The sequence below is a fragment of the Epinephelus fuscoguttatus genome, linkage group LG12, assembly GCF_011397635.1.
Source record: "Epinephelus fuscoguttatus linkage group LG12, E.fuscoguttatus.final_Chr_v1".
Classification (NCBI taxonomy): domain Eukaryota; kingdom Metazoa; phylum Chordata; class Actinopteri; order Perciformes; family Serranidae; genus Epinephelus; species Epinephelus fuscoguttatus.
The window spans coordinates 30,374,773-30,395,589 of record NC_064763.1 but is presented as its reverse complement, the minus strand read 5'-3'; the positions used below and the strand labels follow the sequence as shown (position 1 = coordinate 30,395,589).

Genomic DNA, 20,817 nt, shown 5'->3' with positions numbered 1-20,817 from the left:
CTACTTTGTGATTTCCTACATTTTTCCAAAAGGAATCCAATTGAATTCAGCTGTGGGTTAAACCATATGTGCAGCTATAGAAAGCATCAGTCATAGTAGGAGCAAGTAAGTGAAATATGCCAAGAAAATGCTTGAGTCGCACTCTTGACGTCTAAGTCCATCAACATGATGGATTTGTCCCTGTGTGACTGCAAAACTTTGGTGCAAAACAGTGATTTGATTCTCAGGGACTGACACCAAAACCCTGTGTTTACTGCGCTTGTCTTACAACGTTGAAAGATTTTCTGCTATCAAACTCTGTGGTACTGTAGCTATGCTCATGTTACGTCATCTGCAGAGGCTTCTTTCATTCGTCTTCAAACAGCAGCCAGCTGCCCGACTGAGAGAGGGATTTTCTGACTCACATATCAATCTGCTTCCAGCCAAAGTTTTCAGAGAGAACCGGCTTAGAGATCCAACTAAAACTGCAACACAAATAACTATATTTACTTTCTGCCATTACACACCTCATGGATTCATTTCCACCCGATCTGCTGTAGATTCCCAGTTCTGAGACTCAATTGCAAAAGAGTACACCAATTTAAAACTAAACCTACACAGCCAAATAAAAAACAAGTTGAATTGTAAGTATCGCACTTGTTTATGGCTTTCATTATGGTACATTCTGGCCCTTTATTGTGGACTACACTGAATCGTGCAGGGGCCTGAATCTACAACCAAAGCCAATGAAACAAAAATACTGTAAATGCAACTTCTTCAGTGAAATAAAGACCTTAGTTTACATCTTCATTGCCTGCAATTCCTTCCTCTTAGTTGTCTTTATTATTATTTTAAGTTCTTTCAGAGTGTTTTAATAAAGAACAAACAAAGTGTGCATTCCAACTTCATTAATAAAAACTACATCTGGCTTAAGGACAGGTTTAGTCATAATTTCATTGTAGGGCTAGATGGATTAATTGATTAAATTAATCTGCAATTACTTTTGAAGCAAAAGTTCCAAACATTCTCTTGTTATATCCAATTATTTGCAAACTGAATATCTTTTGGTGTTGGACAGCTTGTTGGGAAAAATTAGATATCTGAAGGTGACACACTGAGCTTGAATAAAAACTGTTACAGGTATTTAAAAAAAAAAAAAAAAGATTTACTGGTATTTTACAGACTAAATTAGAAAAGTGCACTCAGTAGAGTGCAAATCTCCATCAGGCCGCCGTGTTCCAGGTGCCTGAGCTGATCACGGCCACTCTAGACAATTCTTGTAATTCCAGCAATTCTAGCAGATGCACCGCAGCTCATTTCAGAAAATATGATATGAGGATAAATGTATTTTTAGTAGGTACAACACTGCCATAGATCTTTGACCCATATTGTTCACAACTGGACTTCAACGTAGGAAATAACAACTATAAACACAACTAAAACAGATGAACAAAGTAAGTCTTCTCACTTACTCAGGGTAGAAGCACAAATATGAGGAAAAATGACCAAATTAACAAAATCCACAAGTCTAATAAATCAGACAGGTAAAGCGCTCTGCACTCCTGGTGTGGTGTGATGCTGTGTGAATGACTGAACAAAACCTGGTCGCAGCCAGTACATGGCGCAGCTGCTCCCAGTAATATTGGCCCTCACGGCTTCCTTATAATCAAGATGGTGGCCAGGGTAAATGGCGATTTATTTATCTCAGGTATGGATTTAATTTGCAGATGCTCTGGTTAAAAAATGATGAAGATCTTGTGTAGACTCCAGTTTTTGAGCCACAACGAATGCCAAAATGTAGTCTGCAACAGACTAGGTAAGGCTTGTTGTTTTTAGCCAAGGCTATTTCTGAAAAACTTGTGACCCTAACTGGCCGGTGAAGAGGGGTGAAGAGTCAGCAGTCAATGACGGTATACAACAGTAAATGAAACAAGATTTTCAGCAATTGTGAACCACAGCAAAACCAAGAAATCCGAGAGCATGCAGTCATAGACATGTACACAAATTCTTAGGCTGACTGGTCCAGTAGTTTGCAAGATTAGCTGCACACAGATGGATACAAACACTCACTTGGGTGACCCAACCCTTTAAATTGTCACTTTTCTGTCTGTCACAGTGTGTTTAAATTCTGGTCAGAGGGTTTATGTATGTGTGTATGCACTGCACCTTCTCTCCATGTCCCATGTTTTCATTCTTAATGTCGCTCAGTGTTTTCCAATTTGTCTTTGCTCCGCTGCCCACCGACCTCGTCTCTGTCAGGGATTGGCTGGCGAGCGCAAAACCTCCCTGGTCGTACCTACAGCATGGACATTAAAACACACAGCACATAGGTACAAATAAATGTATGCATAAGCACCCCTGTAAACTCAAAACAAACACACATACATTTGAAATGCATTATTTAGAATGTAGAGAGGCAAAAAGAAAAAAAGGAGGGTTTGTTTTCCAATAAATAAATACAAACAGAGCGTGTTCGAGAATGCAAGGTAATTAAACAACAGAAGATACACCATCGATACTAGTCATCTGTGAACAGGTCCCAGAGAGTGTCTATCTGTATGTGAACAAAGAGGGCGTGAAAGCAAGTGAGTCTGTGTGTGTTTGTTTACATGTATACAATGTGTTACATTAACAGCCTTTGAGTTTTTTCCTGTGAAGGAGACGCTACACTGTATCTGCTGTTATCTATAGAAACTGCCTTCAGCCATGACTGAATTACTCCCTTAATCCCCTAACTGATTTACAGCCACTGCATCTGTATCCTGCCATCTATTTCATCTGACATACGGCTGTCTATCACAAACAAATACATTCATACTTCAATCAGCTTTTCATATCTGCAAACATGTTTGTCCATACACACCGTTCCTTTGCTGAGGCAAAAAGAAAAACAAACCTTGCCTGTCTTTTCGTTTTGTGTACCCACTCCATCTATTCATTTATCTACCTTTTTAATATTCCCTTTAAAATCTTAATGCAGCAGCGTGACTCCTGCTCTGTATTCTAGCCAAGCAGAGCAGTCTAATCAAGGCATCATCCAAATTCATCAGTTTCCTTCAATTATGCAAGCAAGTCTGGTCAAAACAATCCCACAAAGCACCACATCGCCACAGGAACTAGAGTCAGACAGATACTCTTTGTCTTTGTAGATCTTCATGTTAAAAAGGAGTGGAAAACACTCGGTCTGCTCCTTGAATAACATTCATTGTCATTCCTTCACCGCTGTCAGCGTGTAAACAGGAGAGAGGACCAAACAGCAGCAGAGATGAGGGGGAAAAGTCAGGGATTAGAGAAGAATGGAAGGAGGAATGAAAAGAAGGAGGAGCGCTGTTTTTTCTTTAGTTATTTAGCCCTTTGAATGTCAGGATGCGATGTGTATTGACCAGAGACTAATAAGACCAAGATTAAAGCTGGAGCAATGGAGCCTCTGCCTCCTTTCTCTCTAACAGACACAAACACACAAGTATCTGTTTTTACTAATGCAACACACACACACAAAAATGGCTTTTGTTCATGGAGCAGTTAGTCAAATCCACAAACCACACATTACTGACAGAAGGAGTGAGCAGAATAATGCCCACAGGTACCAACAAACCCAAACTTTTATTTACTGTAGTCGCACTCTGAAGCAATGAGTGCACTGTTTGATGCAGTTTTCTGCCTAAGAATAGCTTTCAGTGTAACTCAAGCAATCACATACACACTGAAGCATTGATATGTACACACACACACACACACACACACACACACACACACACACACAAGAAAAAAAAGAGAAAATAAAAAACACATTTATATTTCAGCGGTGGCCAGACTTGGGAACAGCCTTAATGAGTGAATGAGTCATTATTTAAAATCCCTCCACAGGAACTGCTAATAAGAATCCAGTTTGATGCGGCTCACCGTGTCCCCGTCTTTCTGTGCACGTACAGTAACAGTTCAGAGCTGGAATCCAGAAATACCCGTGCTCTGCTTTTTTTGTTATTCCCTCCATCCATTCCATTCCTGTCTACATCCTGTCTAGAGTCCCGCTGGGACTGATGAGGCACATGCCACCAGTCTCCTGGCACGTGATCATTAGGGCTTTGCACTTAGGTTTGTTCGTGCGTGCGCGCGTGTGTGTGTGTGTGTGTGTGTGAGCATGCCCTGTGTTTAAGTTACATTATATTTATATTCATAACAGCAACAAGAGGGTACAATTTCTCTATTTATAGGGTGATTTATTCGTCTGTTAACACATAACGTGTCGTGCGATGCTTGTGACAAAGTGATTGGATGTCCCTGTAGTGCAGAATTCTGTATGTGTTTATGAATGTGCATGTGCACGCCAGTGTATGTGTGCACACCAGTGTGACTCACCAGGCCCGCAGACTGAAAGCCTCCGGTAAGTCTGGGTTGACCATGACTGTTGAACTGAACAACGCAGAGAGAGAGACGCCCCCGAAATCAGACAAGCGAGCTCCTTTGATGGCCACCACAGGCTGCCCAGAGCCGTCAAACTTCTCCGCCTGGGGAAAGAACAAACTGTGTCAAAGACAGTAATTGAGGAGACAATGATAGAGAAGAAGAGACGGCAAAAGCAGTCATGTTATTGTCTCTCATATGTTCAGTCTGTTTCTGCAGCCAGAAAGTAATACGTGGTGTAGTTTGCTTTTATAATTGGACAACCTACAAGTTAATTTGAAAGTCATTTTTGGATTTTGGCAAAGAGGAGGGATTAGCTCTTGCAGATTGAATGAGCTTAGAGAAGAATAGTGCCATTTCATGCACATTGGAGAGTTATTTAGTCTTCCGTCTCAAATCAGGGACTCTGGTCCAAAACACTCCTGAAGGTCACAAGAATGATTTGACCCATCCAAATTTTACAGCCCAGAAAACCCAATCAAACAGCTCTGTATGCAAGAGCACACACAGACATATGTTACACACATAGACGGATGGGCACCTTTATAAACACAAGATTAATTACAGCCTGCTCAACATGTTTTTATGTTAAATCGCAAATCCATCCCTGGATACAGACAGAGAGCATGAAGAGAGAAAGAGGAGAAGAGAGGGAGAGAGATTATAGTTATTACCTCCTCTCCCCACAGTGTGACTGTCACCACTTTGCCAGTTGTGTCTATTAAGTCGAGGGCCCTCTTGGAGACTTCTCTGTTGGTCTTAGTGGTGATACGGGATACATCCTCTGCGCTCTTACACACTCCAATCACATCTACAAGCACAGAGAGTTATTTTACTTCTCCATCTATAGATAGCTCATAAATACAGGTACACAAATATACTCACATTGAGGTAGGAAAGAGGAATAGTGCGGTATGTGAAGAGAGCCTTTTGAAATGTCTCCACATGGTGTAAAGTATAAAAATGCCCACTGGATATATTCTACATAATATAAAGTGGTATCACATCTGTGAAGACTCGACACAGTGGAGAGCTGACAGCCCTCTGATATTGCCAAGTCAGAGCAGACTGACATAAATGCATGGATGTATTATTTAGAAGAGCATAAAATGTCATAACAGGCTGGCTAACACCCAGGCCCACACTCCAAATCACAACAAACACACTCATTTCTCATTCATGTTTGCTGTCATGCTCAAGGCCTAAAAACTTCATTCAGGATTATTGCACTGAAGAGCAGTTGCTGCACAGCTCCAACAAGGTGCAAAGTCAGGCCTGCCGTGACTAATATTAAAAACTAAATCAGAACAAGTCAAATTAATTGAGGAAGCGCTTATGTACAAGAAATAGTGCTATCACAAGGTTACAGAAAACAAGGAAGTAAAAGATTAAATCAAGAAATTGTGTAAAAAATAAAAACAGGATGAATGCATTTTACTGCTATGATATAAGGTTACATGAACAGACTGTGCGTACAATTTTCATTCAGCGATTAAACTTAGTTTATTAAATGTAACGAGAATTTCTGCCCCGCGGTTGTATGCCTCTGAGTTTATACAGTTTATATTCATGTCTGTGAAAACATGGCTGCTTAACACACATCTTTCCCCCGGTAGCACAGATGATCCACACAATCAGCCCAGTTTCAAGGTGGACACCCAAGATTAGTGTCACCAGTTCAGCATCTGACCAAATGTCTCCCCTTTTGTTCCTAAGATATTTAGTAATGACAAGAAAAGTGTTTTTGCTGAACTTTATGTCACAATGAATTTGACCTTTGACCCTTTGGGTGTAAATTTTCACTACTTCATTATTTTATCCTGTTAGACGTTTGTGTGAGGTTTTGTCATAATTAATTCATAATTCATAAATTATTCTTGTGTTATGGCCAAAAACCTGTTTTGTGAGGTCACACTGACCTTGACCTTTGTCCACCAAATTGTAATTAGTTTATTCTTCAGTCCAGGTGGACGTTTGTGTTAAATTTGAAAAAAATTACCTAAAGGTGTTTTGCAGATACCGCATTCACGAGAATGAGATGGATGCAAGGTCAAAGTAACCTTGACCTTTGACTGCCAAAATGTAATCAGTTCATCACTGAGTCCAAATGAATGTTTGTGCCAAATTCAAATAAATTCCCTTAAGGCGATAGATGGAGATATCATGTTCACAAGAATGAGATGGACTGACGGACAACCCTCAAACACATCGCTGACACAGAAGCATAAAAAACAACGACGTCCCTCTTTTTTTTCCTCATAAAAGAATCTAACAACACATTGTCATTCATGTGAAATAAGAGAAGAGCAGCATTTAAGAAGCTGAAAGCAGCTGAGGTTTGTCATTTTTACTTGATAAATAACTTGGTGCGCTCTGGAGTTTTCTTGTAAACAAACACAGTCATCTTTGCATTTAGTGTAATTTACCAGAATGCATTGTGTATATCTTTGGGACTTGACAAATGTGCTGGATACATTTCCTTAATAATAATACATTTGCAAAGTGTTTTTTAAAAAGTTGCATTGTTAATGTTCCTATTTTCAAGACCATAATCTTTCAGCAGAAATATATGGGGCACAGATGCGACGTGTCTCATAGGTGGGGCAGATCTGTTTTTTACCTTCTAAACAGACTTCATCTCTGGTTGTTGCCAGCTTCACTTTGTGTGTATTGAGTTTTCCCAAATGATAATGCAGTTAGTTATGCAGGGTTTTGAAGCGTATAGGCTGTAATTACTGGCACTGAATCTTTTAACTGGATGGTTTAAACAACAGGATTCATTGATCTGATTGATTTATTTTAATGTGAAATCTAAAAACATCAAGAAGGTTGATCTGCTGTGCTGCACTGCCTCTGGGGCAATAAGGTATTTATTTCAATATTTTTTTTTAACAAATTGTATTTATTCTTCACACAGTCCTAGTGTAATGACCCGTTGGAGGGCTGCCGAGCTGCATGATAAGAGGAGTGGCGTGAAACAGGCAACAGATGTGTTTTGTGTGTCCTTTGTATGTGTGAGCACGGCACAAGCAAAGCAAAAACCACTTTAAAAACATTGCTCCACAGCACTCCCAGTGGCCGAGAACTACACAGGGCACCTTAAATGGCATTATAAGGATAACACTTAAGTTGGTTCCTTTTCTGCCCATCATCTCATGGTGTTAGAAGGAGTGCCCATGCGTTTAATAAAACGACTGGACAGAATTATAATATAGATTTTTCAAACCAGTCATTCTCTGAGCTTCATCCTCCTGTCTGCTAACCTTTCTCTAAACTCTCCCTCTCCCTCCTCTTCTCCCGTTCCTCTCTTGCTCTCTGTCTGTGCTCTTTCAGCCCGTCTTAATTCCATTATGATTGAGACGATGTCATCCACCTCTGAACTCCATTATCACCGCAGGAACAGGCTGACAGTTCTCATTACCATGTTATAATCCCCTATTTAACAAAGGAGCAAGGAGAGCGGTAGTGGATAGAGAGAGAATGGAGAGACAACAGATGACACACAGGACATGTAACGCTGCCCCTCTGCGACCAACACAAACACACTCCTCCAGGTAAACCGCTCAGTGCATCTCTAAACTCTTTGTGTGTTGCTGTGCTGGCTTGCATTGCTCATAGTATACACTAATGTAATCATGCAATATTACTGCTGTGAATGTAAATCTACATGAATCTTCCACTCACTAGGGTAGAGAATGTTGTTATCACTTCTTTATGACCATCAATTTCTTCTCTTATATGGAGTGTCCAACACTTCAAATAATGAATAGCCCTTCTTGTGCTGTGGTTAAGCAGTTGCTGTATGCTCAACTGACACTAAGCAGTACACTGCACTATTGTGCAATGCAAAATCACAGCTGGGTGTGTGATCACAAGTACAAAGATCACATGCACCTGTGCTGATGGGTGTTGTGAGAAGGGCACACAAAATTGCCCTTTAAATAGCTACGCTCCTTACATTCCTCCATTGGCTTCTTCTTTTAGACAGTAACATGCATCCTGCATGCCATCTTTTACAAAATCTCAGTTGCTGCATGAAACTAGTCTCGCAGAACCAGACCTATATATGCACTCGGTTTTAACATTGTAAGTTAAATGACAACAACAAGGCTCTATCCCAAAACATCCCTTGCCTACATCACTTAGCCCTTACACCTCTGTTTCGTGCATTTACTTCCAAGGGTACAGTGTTGTTTCTTATTTGGATGAAGAGGTAGGGTGAGTGTAAGTGCAACAATGCCCTCCAAACAGAGCTTTTTTTCAGAGACACATTTCAAACCTAATGTTATGAGAAATTATTGGCAAGATGGCCGCACAAGCAGCTAATGAAACCTACAGAAGTATTTTCTTCATTATTAAAGATTTAAAAATTATGATAACCATCGTATTATCTTAGTTTAATATTGTTTCAGTGTATCATGGTCTTTTTCTTTATAACCATAACAAAAAATCATTCGTACAGTAGTATGCTGACCAGCTAACTAGCTAATGTTACACTGATATTGTTGGTTCGTGCATGACAGTCCTGCAATTTGACATTTTGTATTTCCATGTCACATTCTCCTCCTTTGATGGCATGTGACACCCCAAATTTAACTAATGACCAGCAAGTAAGTTGCTGTGCTTGTTACCAATCCTTTAATATGAGTGCAGACTGCCACTGATGTTGGTAGCACGGGCTGCCAACATTAGCTTTGGCCTGGTATTGAAGCAGTGTTCTTTGTTTTGTTTTTTGTTTGTTTTTTTGATCGATTGATAATGTAAAATTTAAAATGTGAATTAACTGTGAGCGTCCATGCTTTTCTATCTCCATCAGATAAATGGAAAATGTCATTGTGATAATACCATTATTGCCATAATTGCATCTGTTTACATAAACGCCATCAAAGAGATGATAACAGACGTATGATGGTCTTAAAGGGTTGTCCCATTTCATAGGGGAAGATTTCAGCCATCACCCCTTGTAATTCTGTTCCAGGGGGCAGAAGGGCACTCGGAAATGAGGGGCAAGGGTAAAAAACAACAAAAGGCATTTGGCACAAACTTCTAAGCCAGCACCCTAGATGCCAAAATCTTTTAATGTGAAGGAAAAATCAAAGTTTTTATATATTTTGTTGAAGTTTAAGTTCTTGAATGGCTTCCTGTTTTAGCCTCTGTTGTTGAATGAAACAAAGGGTTTGGTGAAAAACAGTTTTTGGATTTCTTAAAAGGAAGTTACTGAAAAAAAAATATTGGTTCTGAAAGTCAGGTTATGAATCAACACTAGTATTGAAAACTTTCAAATAATGCCCATCCTTCCTTATAAGTAATAAAAACGACTGAAGGGGTCAAAACTCTAACATGCAATGTCATGTCCTCACCCTTCACTTTGCATACAGACTAGCAGAAGCTTTTAAAATTTACAGAAACATCACTGTCAAACCTGTGCATCATTTTACTAATAATATTGAGCAGACTGCCTAAAGCGCACTATTGAATCACTAATTTCAACCCCAATCTCAACGTGGACCATCCCAATTTACCTGTCACAGAGATAAGACATTGCTCTCAGACAGAGAGGGCAGGCACTGCAACTAACCTCCATAAAAACAGTGCGATGAGCATTATCCTCTTTTTATCTCTCTTCTTTACCGTATGCCTGAATTAACCTCTCCTCTGACCCTGTCATAATGTATTATTTCAGGACACCTGGTACGTAACTGATTGGCACATGTCTGTCTATTAGCTCAATTTTTTTTCCATCTATATCTACAACTTGTAATTATCTGGGTTGAGCAGTTTGAGAGATGATCCAGCTGATAACCCACGTGTTCTATTACTGGTGGAAACTAACATGTCGTAACCTCACAAGTCCACTTTTTGGTTACTCAGTGGGCCTCATATAAGACGCATTCATTCAGATTCGATCTTACATGGCATAAACCAGTGATTCTTGAGACCCAAGTAGCCAAATATGCTAAAAGAATGCATTCTGATCTGTAAAAATATGCAAAGCATGAATGTTATATTCTACATATAAGCATTTTTATCAACAAGAAATATACCTTTCTTGAAAATCATCAACGCTTTATTAGTATTTTTTCTCAGTATCTGTAACTTATTACAATTACGTATTTTGTGATTTAATTACATAACTCTGTTAAACGTTACTGGATACTCCCCAACACTGCATATGAGTCATGTACAGATAGTCTGCAGCCATCTGAATAAGTTTGAAGTTTAACCAGGATACTGAATTTAACAAAAATTAAAATAAAAAATACATATAACTATGTCAAGCTTAATGCAAACCATGGCTGCAAATTCACTGAGAAATTTTTAAAAATCTTTTAAAGACATATTTCGGCACATAAACTTGTACATTTCAATACTCACTCTGACAGCTGGTTCGGGGTCTTTATGTAGGCAGAGTATATTCCTTTGTTGCAAACGACAATGTAGTGTAGACTACCAAATTCTCTCGTCTAATATTTCCATGACCACCTTTCATTTAAGTCAAGGACCACTTTGCTTTAGAAAGACATTTTTTTTTAGCATTTACCTTCATCTCAAACCAGTCGCTCTGCATTTCTGTCACAGTGCTGCACTACTCTGATGACAGATCGCTGACAGCTGTACTAATTAATATTTCTAACAGTTGCGGGTCCTCTAACACCACTGCTGACACTGCTGGACTTCATCATCTGCTGATTTCTGATATCAGGACCTGAAGGTCCACTGTGTGAAATTCTTTGTTTTACTCTATGGTAACATATTTGTGAATGAAAATTAACAACAAACTAACATAACAGGCAGCCTTATATGGCAAATTGAGGGGTGTCGATGATGTAAATGCTAAAAATCTCACATATATGTGTGTTCTCACAACCAGGTGGCATTCATCAAGCTGAAATAAGCAATTCATAACAAGTTTGTTCAATTGAGAGAGTTTGGTGGATCTGACTTGGAACATTCATTCAAGCAAACGTCATTGAACAAAGTAAAAGAGGTTTAAGCTAAAAATATGAACACGTTCTTGTATGAGGCTCAATGTGTTCTGGCAAGGCTTTTCTTTGCAGGGACATGGGTCCAAGTCAGCTGTAGTACAAAAGATTATCGACAGTTCTCTTTATCACATCCTTTTCTTCACCTGATTGGACTGACGCACCATCTCTGGGCTGCTGTTGGTTTTTGCCTCTGATTTTTCAAAATAGATGTACTAGATGGCAGCCATTCAGGAATGTGGTCAAATCTCTCCTCAACTATCCAAAAAAAATCAATACCTGAATGAATTTCTAGCTAATAAAAAGACCACAGAGTTGCTGAATCACACTTAATTTTCTATTTTTAACACCTTGTTTCTATAGTTGTTCACAAAGTGTTGAGGGAATGAGTCATGTCATCATCTGAGCCCTCATCACAGATTGCTGATTGAGTGTGACACATACCTATCTTAATCAGTTGATTATCAATGTTTTGAAGCCTTGATTACAAAAAATGAGCTTGTGAGATGTAGTCTGGCCTTGTGAGGCTAAAAAAAAAAAAAACTTGAGCCACAGCACTTACGCCCAGGTCACACTGCCTGTATAAGTAGGAGCTCATCTAGAGATTCAGAGTGTTGACTCTTTTTTTTCCCTGTGATGCGACCAGTTCTGTTGATAGTCCCATTGACGTCATACCATCAACAGTACACCTTTCACCACAGTTACAATGTCTCTTTCTGTAGAATATCTCACAGATATAAAACCAGCATGAATTCACATTAGCTGCAGCCATGTACATGCATGCATCCCCATGTGCATGCATTCACACAAACACTTATCACGAGCCCAGTGAGGCCTCCCTACTACAACTGGTTCATGAGTTACATGACATGTCCTTTGGCTCATGAACAATCTTTCCATAAAATCTTGTGCAAGTCTGTGAATCCATTTGGATGTTATGTGCATTTTTGCTATTTTTTGTTGTAGGCCACTCTCACTATCCAAAAAATATAAATACTTATTTTTAACACAACACTTGTTTTGGTTTCAAATTAAAAGCCCTGTGGTGGAAAAGCCCTCCCATTATTTGTTAACACAAGGCATTTATTCTAAAATGCTGATTGTCATTATCAAAGGCAAAATCAATGTTGAGAGACGGGACTGGCAGGCAGCAGTGCTGTCTGTGTGAACACCACACACATGCAAGTTGCAGCAGTTCAGCAGGTACCGGTCATACACAGGTAAAGTTAGGTGATGTGGCCCTAGCATAAAGCTCTCTCACTGTTAAATTGTTCCTTTATGGACTAAAATCATAGAAATTTACAGATAAAGTCTTACTGATGAAACTCTTCTCTTACCAAGGATGGCATCCTTGTCTCTGTTCTCCAGCTCTGCGATGGGCACAAAGTCACAGTGCACCGTGGGGACACCCTGAGTGTCATCACACGGCACGATGGATGACTGAGCGTGTAGGGTCATCTCGTAGTCGTTCTTCAGTGTGGTGTACTGTTTGTTGGCCGCCTTCAGCGTACCCTTAGTGATGTAGTACACCTGCAGAGAGTGGGTGAGCAAGGTGAGCTGGCATTATAAAATTAGACCTAATCATACTGGTTATTTCCTGTGAATTTGAAGCAACTATGACCGATCAGATTGAGCGACCACTTTATTGATCCTGCAAAGGAAATTATTAATACAATACAGCTTCTGTTACACCAAAAGCTCTCAATAAAAAAGGAAAAACCTTCAGGTCCAACTAAGATGTGGTGTCATATCAGGCCCATCACTTCTCTAATTCACCAGAAAATTAGTAGCAGCTGAGAGCGAGTCTGCTAAACAGCACAATTTAAACTCAATATGCGAGGCACACTTCTTCATTTACTCTCCCAACACTCCAATATTCCCTCTCTCTCTCTGCCTCTGAGTTTGTCTCTGTGGCTTATTCTCTTTCCTTTCCTTCCTCCCTCTCTCTCTGATTTACCCCACACACTGATACGAACATGAAAAACTAATGTGATAAGCATTCTGGCCGCTCAGAGCCACTCACACCCACTCACTGTTCTGTCAATACTCAGATCACGAATGGAAGACAGATTCATTCCTTTATTTATCTTTGGGGGGCAGAGGGCACAAATTGGATCTGGGGCTGTGTTGGGAGTCACTGCCAGTGGCTGATACCTGAGCCAGTGTGACGAGCAAAATGATGGCCAGGGTTAATTGAGTTATTAAGCTCTGTGGGCCAGGCCGAGTTGAGCAAGAGCTTTAACATGTGTTCTACCTGTCTGCAATTGCATAGGTATGCAGGAACATGCAAAGGGCATGGTGTGGGTGTTCGGACCTTGCATCACCCATTTAAGCACAAACAACACATGGTTTTTCGCTTGCATAAACAACAGCCTGAGACTGGTGCTAAGTCTCACTTTCCAGGAAAAACTGTCAACATCTCTCACTGTCTACAATTATGAATCTTTTAACCCCCACCTGAATATAGCAAAACTGAACTCACAAGTTTCACTTGAGAGGCAGCATTGTTGAATTCTTGAATATGACTTGTTCCTCACATTCAAAATCATTTTAAGGATCCTACTGTATAAGCTTTAATTCTTGGGTAAAATTCAGTTTGATTCGAAGGCCTCCAGCAAGGTCAGAGGCCAGCATCACTGCCAGTTATGTAACAGCAGCTGGAGCTGGTGGGCATTCTCACTAAAGGACAGTAGAGCAGATGGTTGCTGACACAAGGTCTTGAATCGGGACCCTCTGGATGAAAGATGATCCTATTAATGAATGCTACCTCCAAGATTCTTTCAGACCAACTGGTACAGCAAAAAGATTCATATGTAGTAGTGTTTGACTGAATTCAAATCTGGTTTTACTCTACATGATAAATGTTGCAATACCTTAAAGATAGGTTTGGAAAACGCATATGCTGAGGTATATTCCGAGAGTTAATGGTTGCTGTAATCATTCCTCCTCTCGAGACCTGCTCTGAAGAGATCCCATTGTGCTGTGACTACACTTTGAGAGGGGTGACAAAATCCAGTGTCCTTGTTCTATAAAAAACTGTGTCGTAAATCTAAGCCAAAGTTAATATGAAGCTTACATATTCTAAATTTACAGTCTTTTTAGAATAAAATTCTCTGTTTCCTCGGACAATGCCTCCACACTGAGTCACACTTGAGGGATACACCCTGGTATTTATTGCCAGGAACAACGCTGGCATTAAACCAGGGTTCCTAAAACTTCAGGCAAATTGGATTTACTACTTTTTAAACTTTTTCAATTCCACCCCAAATGACCAAGACCAATTCTACAATAACAAATGCTGAAGAAAGAAAAAACTTGAACCAACCTCAATTACTTAAGAGTTAGGGATGATTTTGCCAAAATGTTTACTGTAACATAAAACCTGACTTTCATCCAATTTCAGAGTCCGGGAACATTGCGAGGAAAAGGTCTCCTACTCCATCATTTGCCTTGTATGATTGGTGTTTTGTCACCATGTTTAGAAAACACAGTACCTCTGCTTTCTGTGTAGGCGTTCACCTGAATGTTGTTCAGAGATTTGCTGCCGCTAACCCTGGCGCTGGTATCGGTGATGGGGGTGGAGATGTGGCAGAGACGTGGGTAGAACAGAACTGGGAAATACCTGGTGTCTGTTTGTGAGTTTTCTTGGTGATTGTGTCTCTTACTCTGCATATAGGATTTAACTGCCTTGATTCCCCTCATGCCAAGTTTGAAAAACTTCATGCATAAAATATACTGAGCCTCATGAGCATTGCATTGTACCAGTTTCAGCAATGCCACAAAATCTTGGTTAAATGGCCAATTTTTTGTTGAATTTGCACTTCCTCATGTTGTCCAGAGAAGAATAACAACTAGCTATCAGACGGTGAAACCTCTGCTCTGAGCATTCCAGCTGGAAACAAAATACATATTGGTGTTGTTGGTTCCACCATCTTGATCGGCATGACTTCAATGTGAGGTAACTGGGTAAATCATTATTTAAAAAAACAAAAGATGTTGCAATTTATTTTGAGATTGATTTTGCAATGCAACGTCAGAAAAAAATAATCATAAATTATATTTCCAATGTCTCGGCATTTTAAAGACTTCTGAAAGACTGATTTAAGACATTTTAATACTACTTAAGGCTTTATTTTTGTGATTTCAATGCCTTTTAAGAACCTGCAGAAACCCTGAAAACCTGCATGAGACTACCAGGATGAAGATACCTACTTCAGTAGGCAAATTACTGAACCCTTATATCCACTTTGACCAAACTTTCGACTGCATTTTTTCTCCCCATTTCTTTGAGTGTAGTTGCTACTAGTAATTGCTTGTCTCCCAGTATGGAGAGGAGAAGTGATTACAGTGACCCATGAAAATGATAATCTCTGTATCAATTACTTATGCCAGTAAACTTTAAAGCGAATCCTCCATGGAGAACACAGCCTGTAAGACTGGGAGCCATTTCTGATACAATGAAGATAACTTTAAAGATATACTATGCAGGATTTTTCTGAAAAACAATGCAGACTCACACAGAAGTAATCCCTCTCAATCATCACTTATGACCCACTGGAAGTGTGTAGGGGAGTATTTTCTGCAGAGGCGCTGCCCTCTGCCTGTATTTTCTTATTTTCTATTCTCAGGACATTTACGGAATTGTACCCCCACAGCTCTTAGGTGGGGTCAGGGCAGCAGCCAGTTGCCAGACCATAAGCAGCAGGCATCCAAGAGACACAGCGCTGCAAAAACACAAATATAACGAGGTGAAACACCAAACAAGCGTGAATCCTGCATAGTATACCTTTAAAATAACAGCAAAACTATATTAACACATCAAATTTGAGAAGTTCTCTCACACTGTTCTCAAAAGCATATACGCTGCTTCATATATCCACCCAAATTCTCAATATGTCTCAAACATATATATTTCAGTGAAATAAGACTTCATAAATCCCTTCTACAAAATCCTCTAATACTTGCCTCCGGCTCATTCATTGGCTGGAACTCCTGCAGGCATGAGAGGATTTTGCAGAGGGGTTTATTAGGCACTATTTTACCTATGATACATTTGTTTGAGGTGTTATGTGCATACAAAATGGAAAGCTGAGACTGAAGCTTACTCTGCAACTAGTTGGTGATTTTTTTTTTATTGCCTCTAGATATTGTCTTTCTGTTGTCAGTTTCATCGAAGAAATGAATCGGCTTCAACGTCTGGAAGCTCCTTTTGAAACAATGTGAGTACAAACATATTCTTGCAGCATCCAAAGCTGCTGTTGATGTGAAATATGTGCAAACGTCAAAATTTCTAAGTCAAGTTTCTGAGAAGCTCTTATCACTTCAAGTGAGGACAGATATGGGTGAGTGGGATCTGCTCACCTTGCCTTGCTCCACTAGAGAGAAAAACTTGTCCACTTCGTTATTGAAGGCTGTGATCCTGATTTCTCCCTGTTGACCAGCACATTTCCATTAAACAGCAATTCGTTTCATGGATAAGACCAAAAACAGCCATGTGTGACATATGTTTGACATGCAGATATTCAGGCCTCTCGACTCCTCTACTCACACTCTCATCCACTATCTCAAAAGAGAAGAGCTTGCCCTCTCCTCTAGAGTTACTCCAGTTGCGGATATTGGACTTGTTGGTGACTCGGGCTTTGATAGTCCACCTAGGGATAAACACAGAGTAGGCACTTGTGATAAGGAATCAGTACTTACAAAGTATATGTTTAAAAAAACAACAACAGCTAAAAGGTCCAGTGTGTAGGATTTAAGCTCTGTTTCCATCGAGCAGTATGGTACAGTTCAGTTCGGTACGTTTTGCTTTCCGTTTCCACTGTGAAAAGTTGTGGATGGTACCAATGGAACCGTTATGTACTGTCCCCATTTTTGGTCCCCCCTCTGTTGGGTTACCTAGCACACAGATCTGGTACTAAAAGGTGGAGCTGTGAACACTGCAGTCCGTTGATTGGTCAGTAGAGGACGGTCACTCTGTTCAGGGCTGAGTTGTGGCTGGTTTGAGGCTCATGTAACTGCTGTTCATTGTAGAAAGTTTTATTAGTAGACTGTAACTATAAAATGAAAGGATGTTTTGTTGCCTCTCACAGCAGCTGGAGTTGGAAAAAAAATAACTTCATTCACTGGGCCAACTGCCGGCAACATTTAAGGTGCAATATTAACTTGTAATGTTACTCAATGAGTTGAAGACATGAATCAATCAACACACCTTAAATTTCACTTTAGCATCTTGGACCATTACTTTAGTTTTTATATGACATATGCTTTTAGTAATGAGTGGATTTTAAGTGTTCAAAATTATGAGTTATGTGAGCGGCATGTTTTCTAAATCACAAAAAAAAAAAAAAAAAAAAAAAAAAAAAAAAGTGTTGCAGAGTGTCGTTCCTGTGGGCTTCGCCAACACTAAACCCCTGAGCTTGCCTGAAAAGGACTTAATGCACAAACCCACTATTCTTAGACAATAAACGAGGCGCAGACTTCCATCTGTGTCACCGGTAATGAGGAAATACAGTAAGTGTTTGTCAGAGCAGTGAGTGACAACAACCCCACCCACATTTAAGAGTACTGTTTGCAGTGGAAATGCTAGGGTTTTGGTACTATGTACCATGAAAGGTTACTTTTGGTCCCATACTGAAAGTGTTTGGTGGAAACGGGGCTTCAGTGGCATTTAGTGGTAAGTTTGCAGAACTGAAACATATCCAGTGTGCTTAGCGTGTAGGAGAACTACGGTGGTGAATGCAAAAACACAAATGGCACTGTCTGGAGTCAGTGAGTTTTTTATTCGTCTGTTCTGGGCTACTGCAGAACAATATGGTGAACCCATGCCACATGTGGATATGAATGGTTCATTCTAGGAAATGTAAAGACAACCATTTGTATTTTCAGGTGATTATAAAATAATGAAAACATCGAGTATTTTATATAATTTCTGCCAACAGATGCCCCTAAATCCTACACACTGGACCTTTGACTGCACAATATGCTTCAAGTGATTTGGAGGAAAACATCCCAGTGCTTTAAATTTTAAAAAACACTTCATTAAAATTGACCTTAAAATATTAGAGTACTAATTTGCTGACATAAAAAACATACCCACTGACCTAAATCTAAGCTTTACAAATGTTTTACTTGAATGTCTTCCATCATGTTTTCATTTTCTATTTCCATCAACCAGTTTCTTTAATGTGAATACACACAGAACACTTAACATCAACAACAACATAAACCCTTTGTTAAAAAAGTAATTACACAAAAGTTTTGACCAAAACAGTTATGTGCAACTTAACTAAAAGAGTTACAGTATAAAGGTCAGCACAAACAGAAAAGAATGCTGCAGAGACACTTTAGAAAAGCTTCCTTTTTTTGTTAATGAGCATCCCAACTCAGCTCACATCAGTCACCAACGTGAAACACAACTGCGCAAAAGAACAATTCCCAAGGAAATTGGATGAGTGTCTTTTCAGTCTTTTTAAAGTTCCATGAAAGACAAAAAAAACATCCAGCAACTTTCTTTTCAAAGAGTGAACTAGGTGTTGTACATCTGCCAACTCCTGGATGCATTTAAAATGTGCTTCTTGTTCTGTTTTTAACAACAGCCAGCCAAGCTTGGCAGTTTATGCAGCAGTGAGCTTTTTGACTGCGTTGATAATTGTGCAGTGGAGGATATTCATACCATAACTTTGCCTGCAATTAAATCCCCTATCACGAGAGCAGCTGCTGGCCCAGAGTGAACCCCATTCCCTGCTCAGTATGGATAAGACTGCTACACCAAGGTTTATGGCAGCCAAAAGCCAATTATAGTCTGCTCTAGATGCTATTACTTAACACCAGCAGAATGGGATGAGACAGCCATGCAAACGCCCATGAAAGACCATGTGAACATACACAGCAGCATCCCTATATAATCTACTGTATGTAACACTTTGTGTCACACACAGCCACAATTTCCATTTCACGCAAACATACGTACAAGAACCACAGCTGCTGAAGTCATCTGTTTTACTCACTGTAGGTACTCCCCAACTTCAAAGTTAGAACAGTCATCAGTTTATTACAACACCTAGAGGCACAGTTATCTTTACAGCTTGCAATTTCAAACAGGGCCACGTTATCAGAGCCCATACATGGGGAGAGAGTTGACAGGGTACCTTCACTCCAATCTGGACAACTACATCTTGCTGTACCATGCACTTGTCTTTTTGTGGCCAACTTTAAGGTCAGAGACAGAGACTTAAGCCAAATGAAACGATAAGAAGCGAGAGGGAAAAAAAAAACTGGAGTAAAATTGAACCCTGGAGGGGGTAAAGAAATTGTGAGAGGGAATGAAGGGGGGGAGAAAAAACGAGGCTGGCCAAATCCCCACCAGGCCAAATAACAGAATCAAAACCTCAGCAGCAGACCATAAAGACCCAGCAGTACCTGCCATTAAAGTGTCCGTTTCTGAGGCAAGATCGGTCATTTCATTTCATTTCCATGCAGATGGGCTGACTAACATGCACACGGACAAACCCGCACACACACACACACACACACACACACACACACACACACACACACACACACACACACGGGCATTGATTTAAAAAGTACTGAATGCATGCACAAGCACATATATACACACACTTCCAAACATGCCCCAAAGTGCTACTCAGAAATGGCAGCAAACAGGGAAGTAGAGTCACAGCGTGAGAGGAAATAGTTTAGCTGATGAACGAGCAGAGGGGGGAAACAGCATTTGCTTGGAATTTAGCAGGAAACACATTTAAGTCAGATGCTGTGTTTTATATCTATCTACTACAGAATCTAAGTTATGTTTTTACAGTTTCCACACATGTATGTGAAAGCAGGCACATGAAGAAACAGAGTAACAGACTTAAACTTACTTGCTTATGTAGGGGTTGAGGTTTGCAATAGGAGTCACTTTTGTTGAAGGGCCTGGAGGAGTGCTGGTACTAGCCTTCATGGGTGAAAACTTTGTGGGTGTGCCTTTCATGGGTGAAACATTCATTGGTGAAGCCTTCATGGGTGAAAACTTTGTGGGCGACGCTTTCATGGGTGAAACAGTCATTGGTGAAGCCTTCATGGGTGAAACGTTCATTGGTGAAGCCTTCATGGGCGACTTTCCCACAAAACCTCTTCCTCGGCCTTGGGGAGGAGGGAAAGCTGCAGGAAAACAAAGTGAGATACTTACTGTATAGGAGTACTCCAATTTTACAAGATGGCAATTTCATATTAATGAAAAATTAGTAAATTTACTGATTTATTTCACTGTATCATTTCATTGAAAAATTCATAAATGAAATCTCTTTGGCTTTTGGACGATTTCTCAAGCAAAATGAGCAATGTGAAGACGTTGCCTTAAGCTCTGGAGAATTCTGAAACTTATTTTTCAGTGTTTTCTGACATCCACGACAATTTGCTCAAAAATAAATCATTAAAAGATTAACAGAAT

At 39.9% G+C, this 20,817-nt stretch overlaps 1 protein-coding gene across 1 annotated transcript in view; it reads right to left on the bottom strand.

Moving 5' to 3' along the window:
- The window catches only part of LOC125898312 (replication protein A 70 kDa DNA-binding subunit-like), a 55,292-nt gene that overhangs the window by 22,985 nt on the left and 11,490 nt on the right, over positions 1-20,817 (bottom strand). The window contains exons 7-13 of the mRNA XM_049592084.1: positions 20,249-20,528; positions 16,915-17,017; positions 16,728-16,796; positions 12,704-12,896; positions 5,058-5,194; positions 4,339-4,487; positions 2,146-2,275 (exon numbers count right to left, since the gene is read on the bottom strand). Of these exons, the coding sequence (XP_049448041.1) occupies positions 2,146-2,275; positions 4,339-4,487; positions 5,058-5,194; positions 12,704-12,896; positions 16,728-16,796; positions 16,915-17,017; positions 20,249-20,528 (1,061 nt within the window). The remainder of the gene's footprint in view (positions 1-2,145; positions 2,276-4,338; positions 4,488-5,057; positions 5,195-12,703; positions 12,897-16,727; positions 16,797-16,914; positions 17,018-20,248; positions 20,529-20,817) is intronic.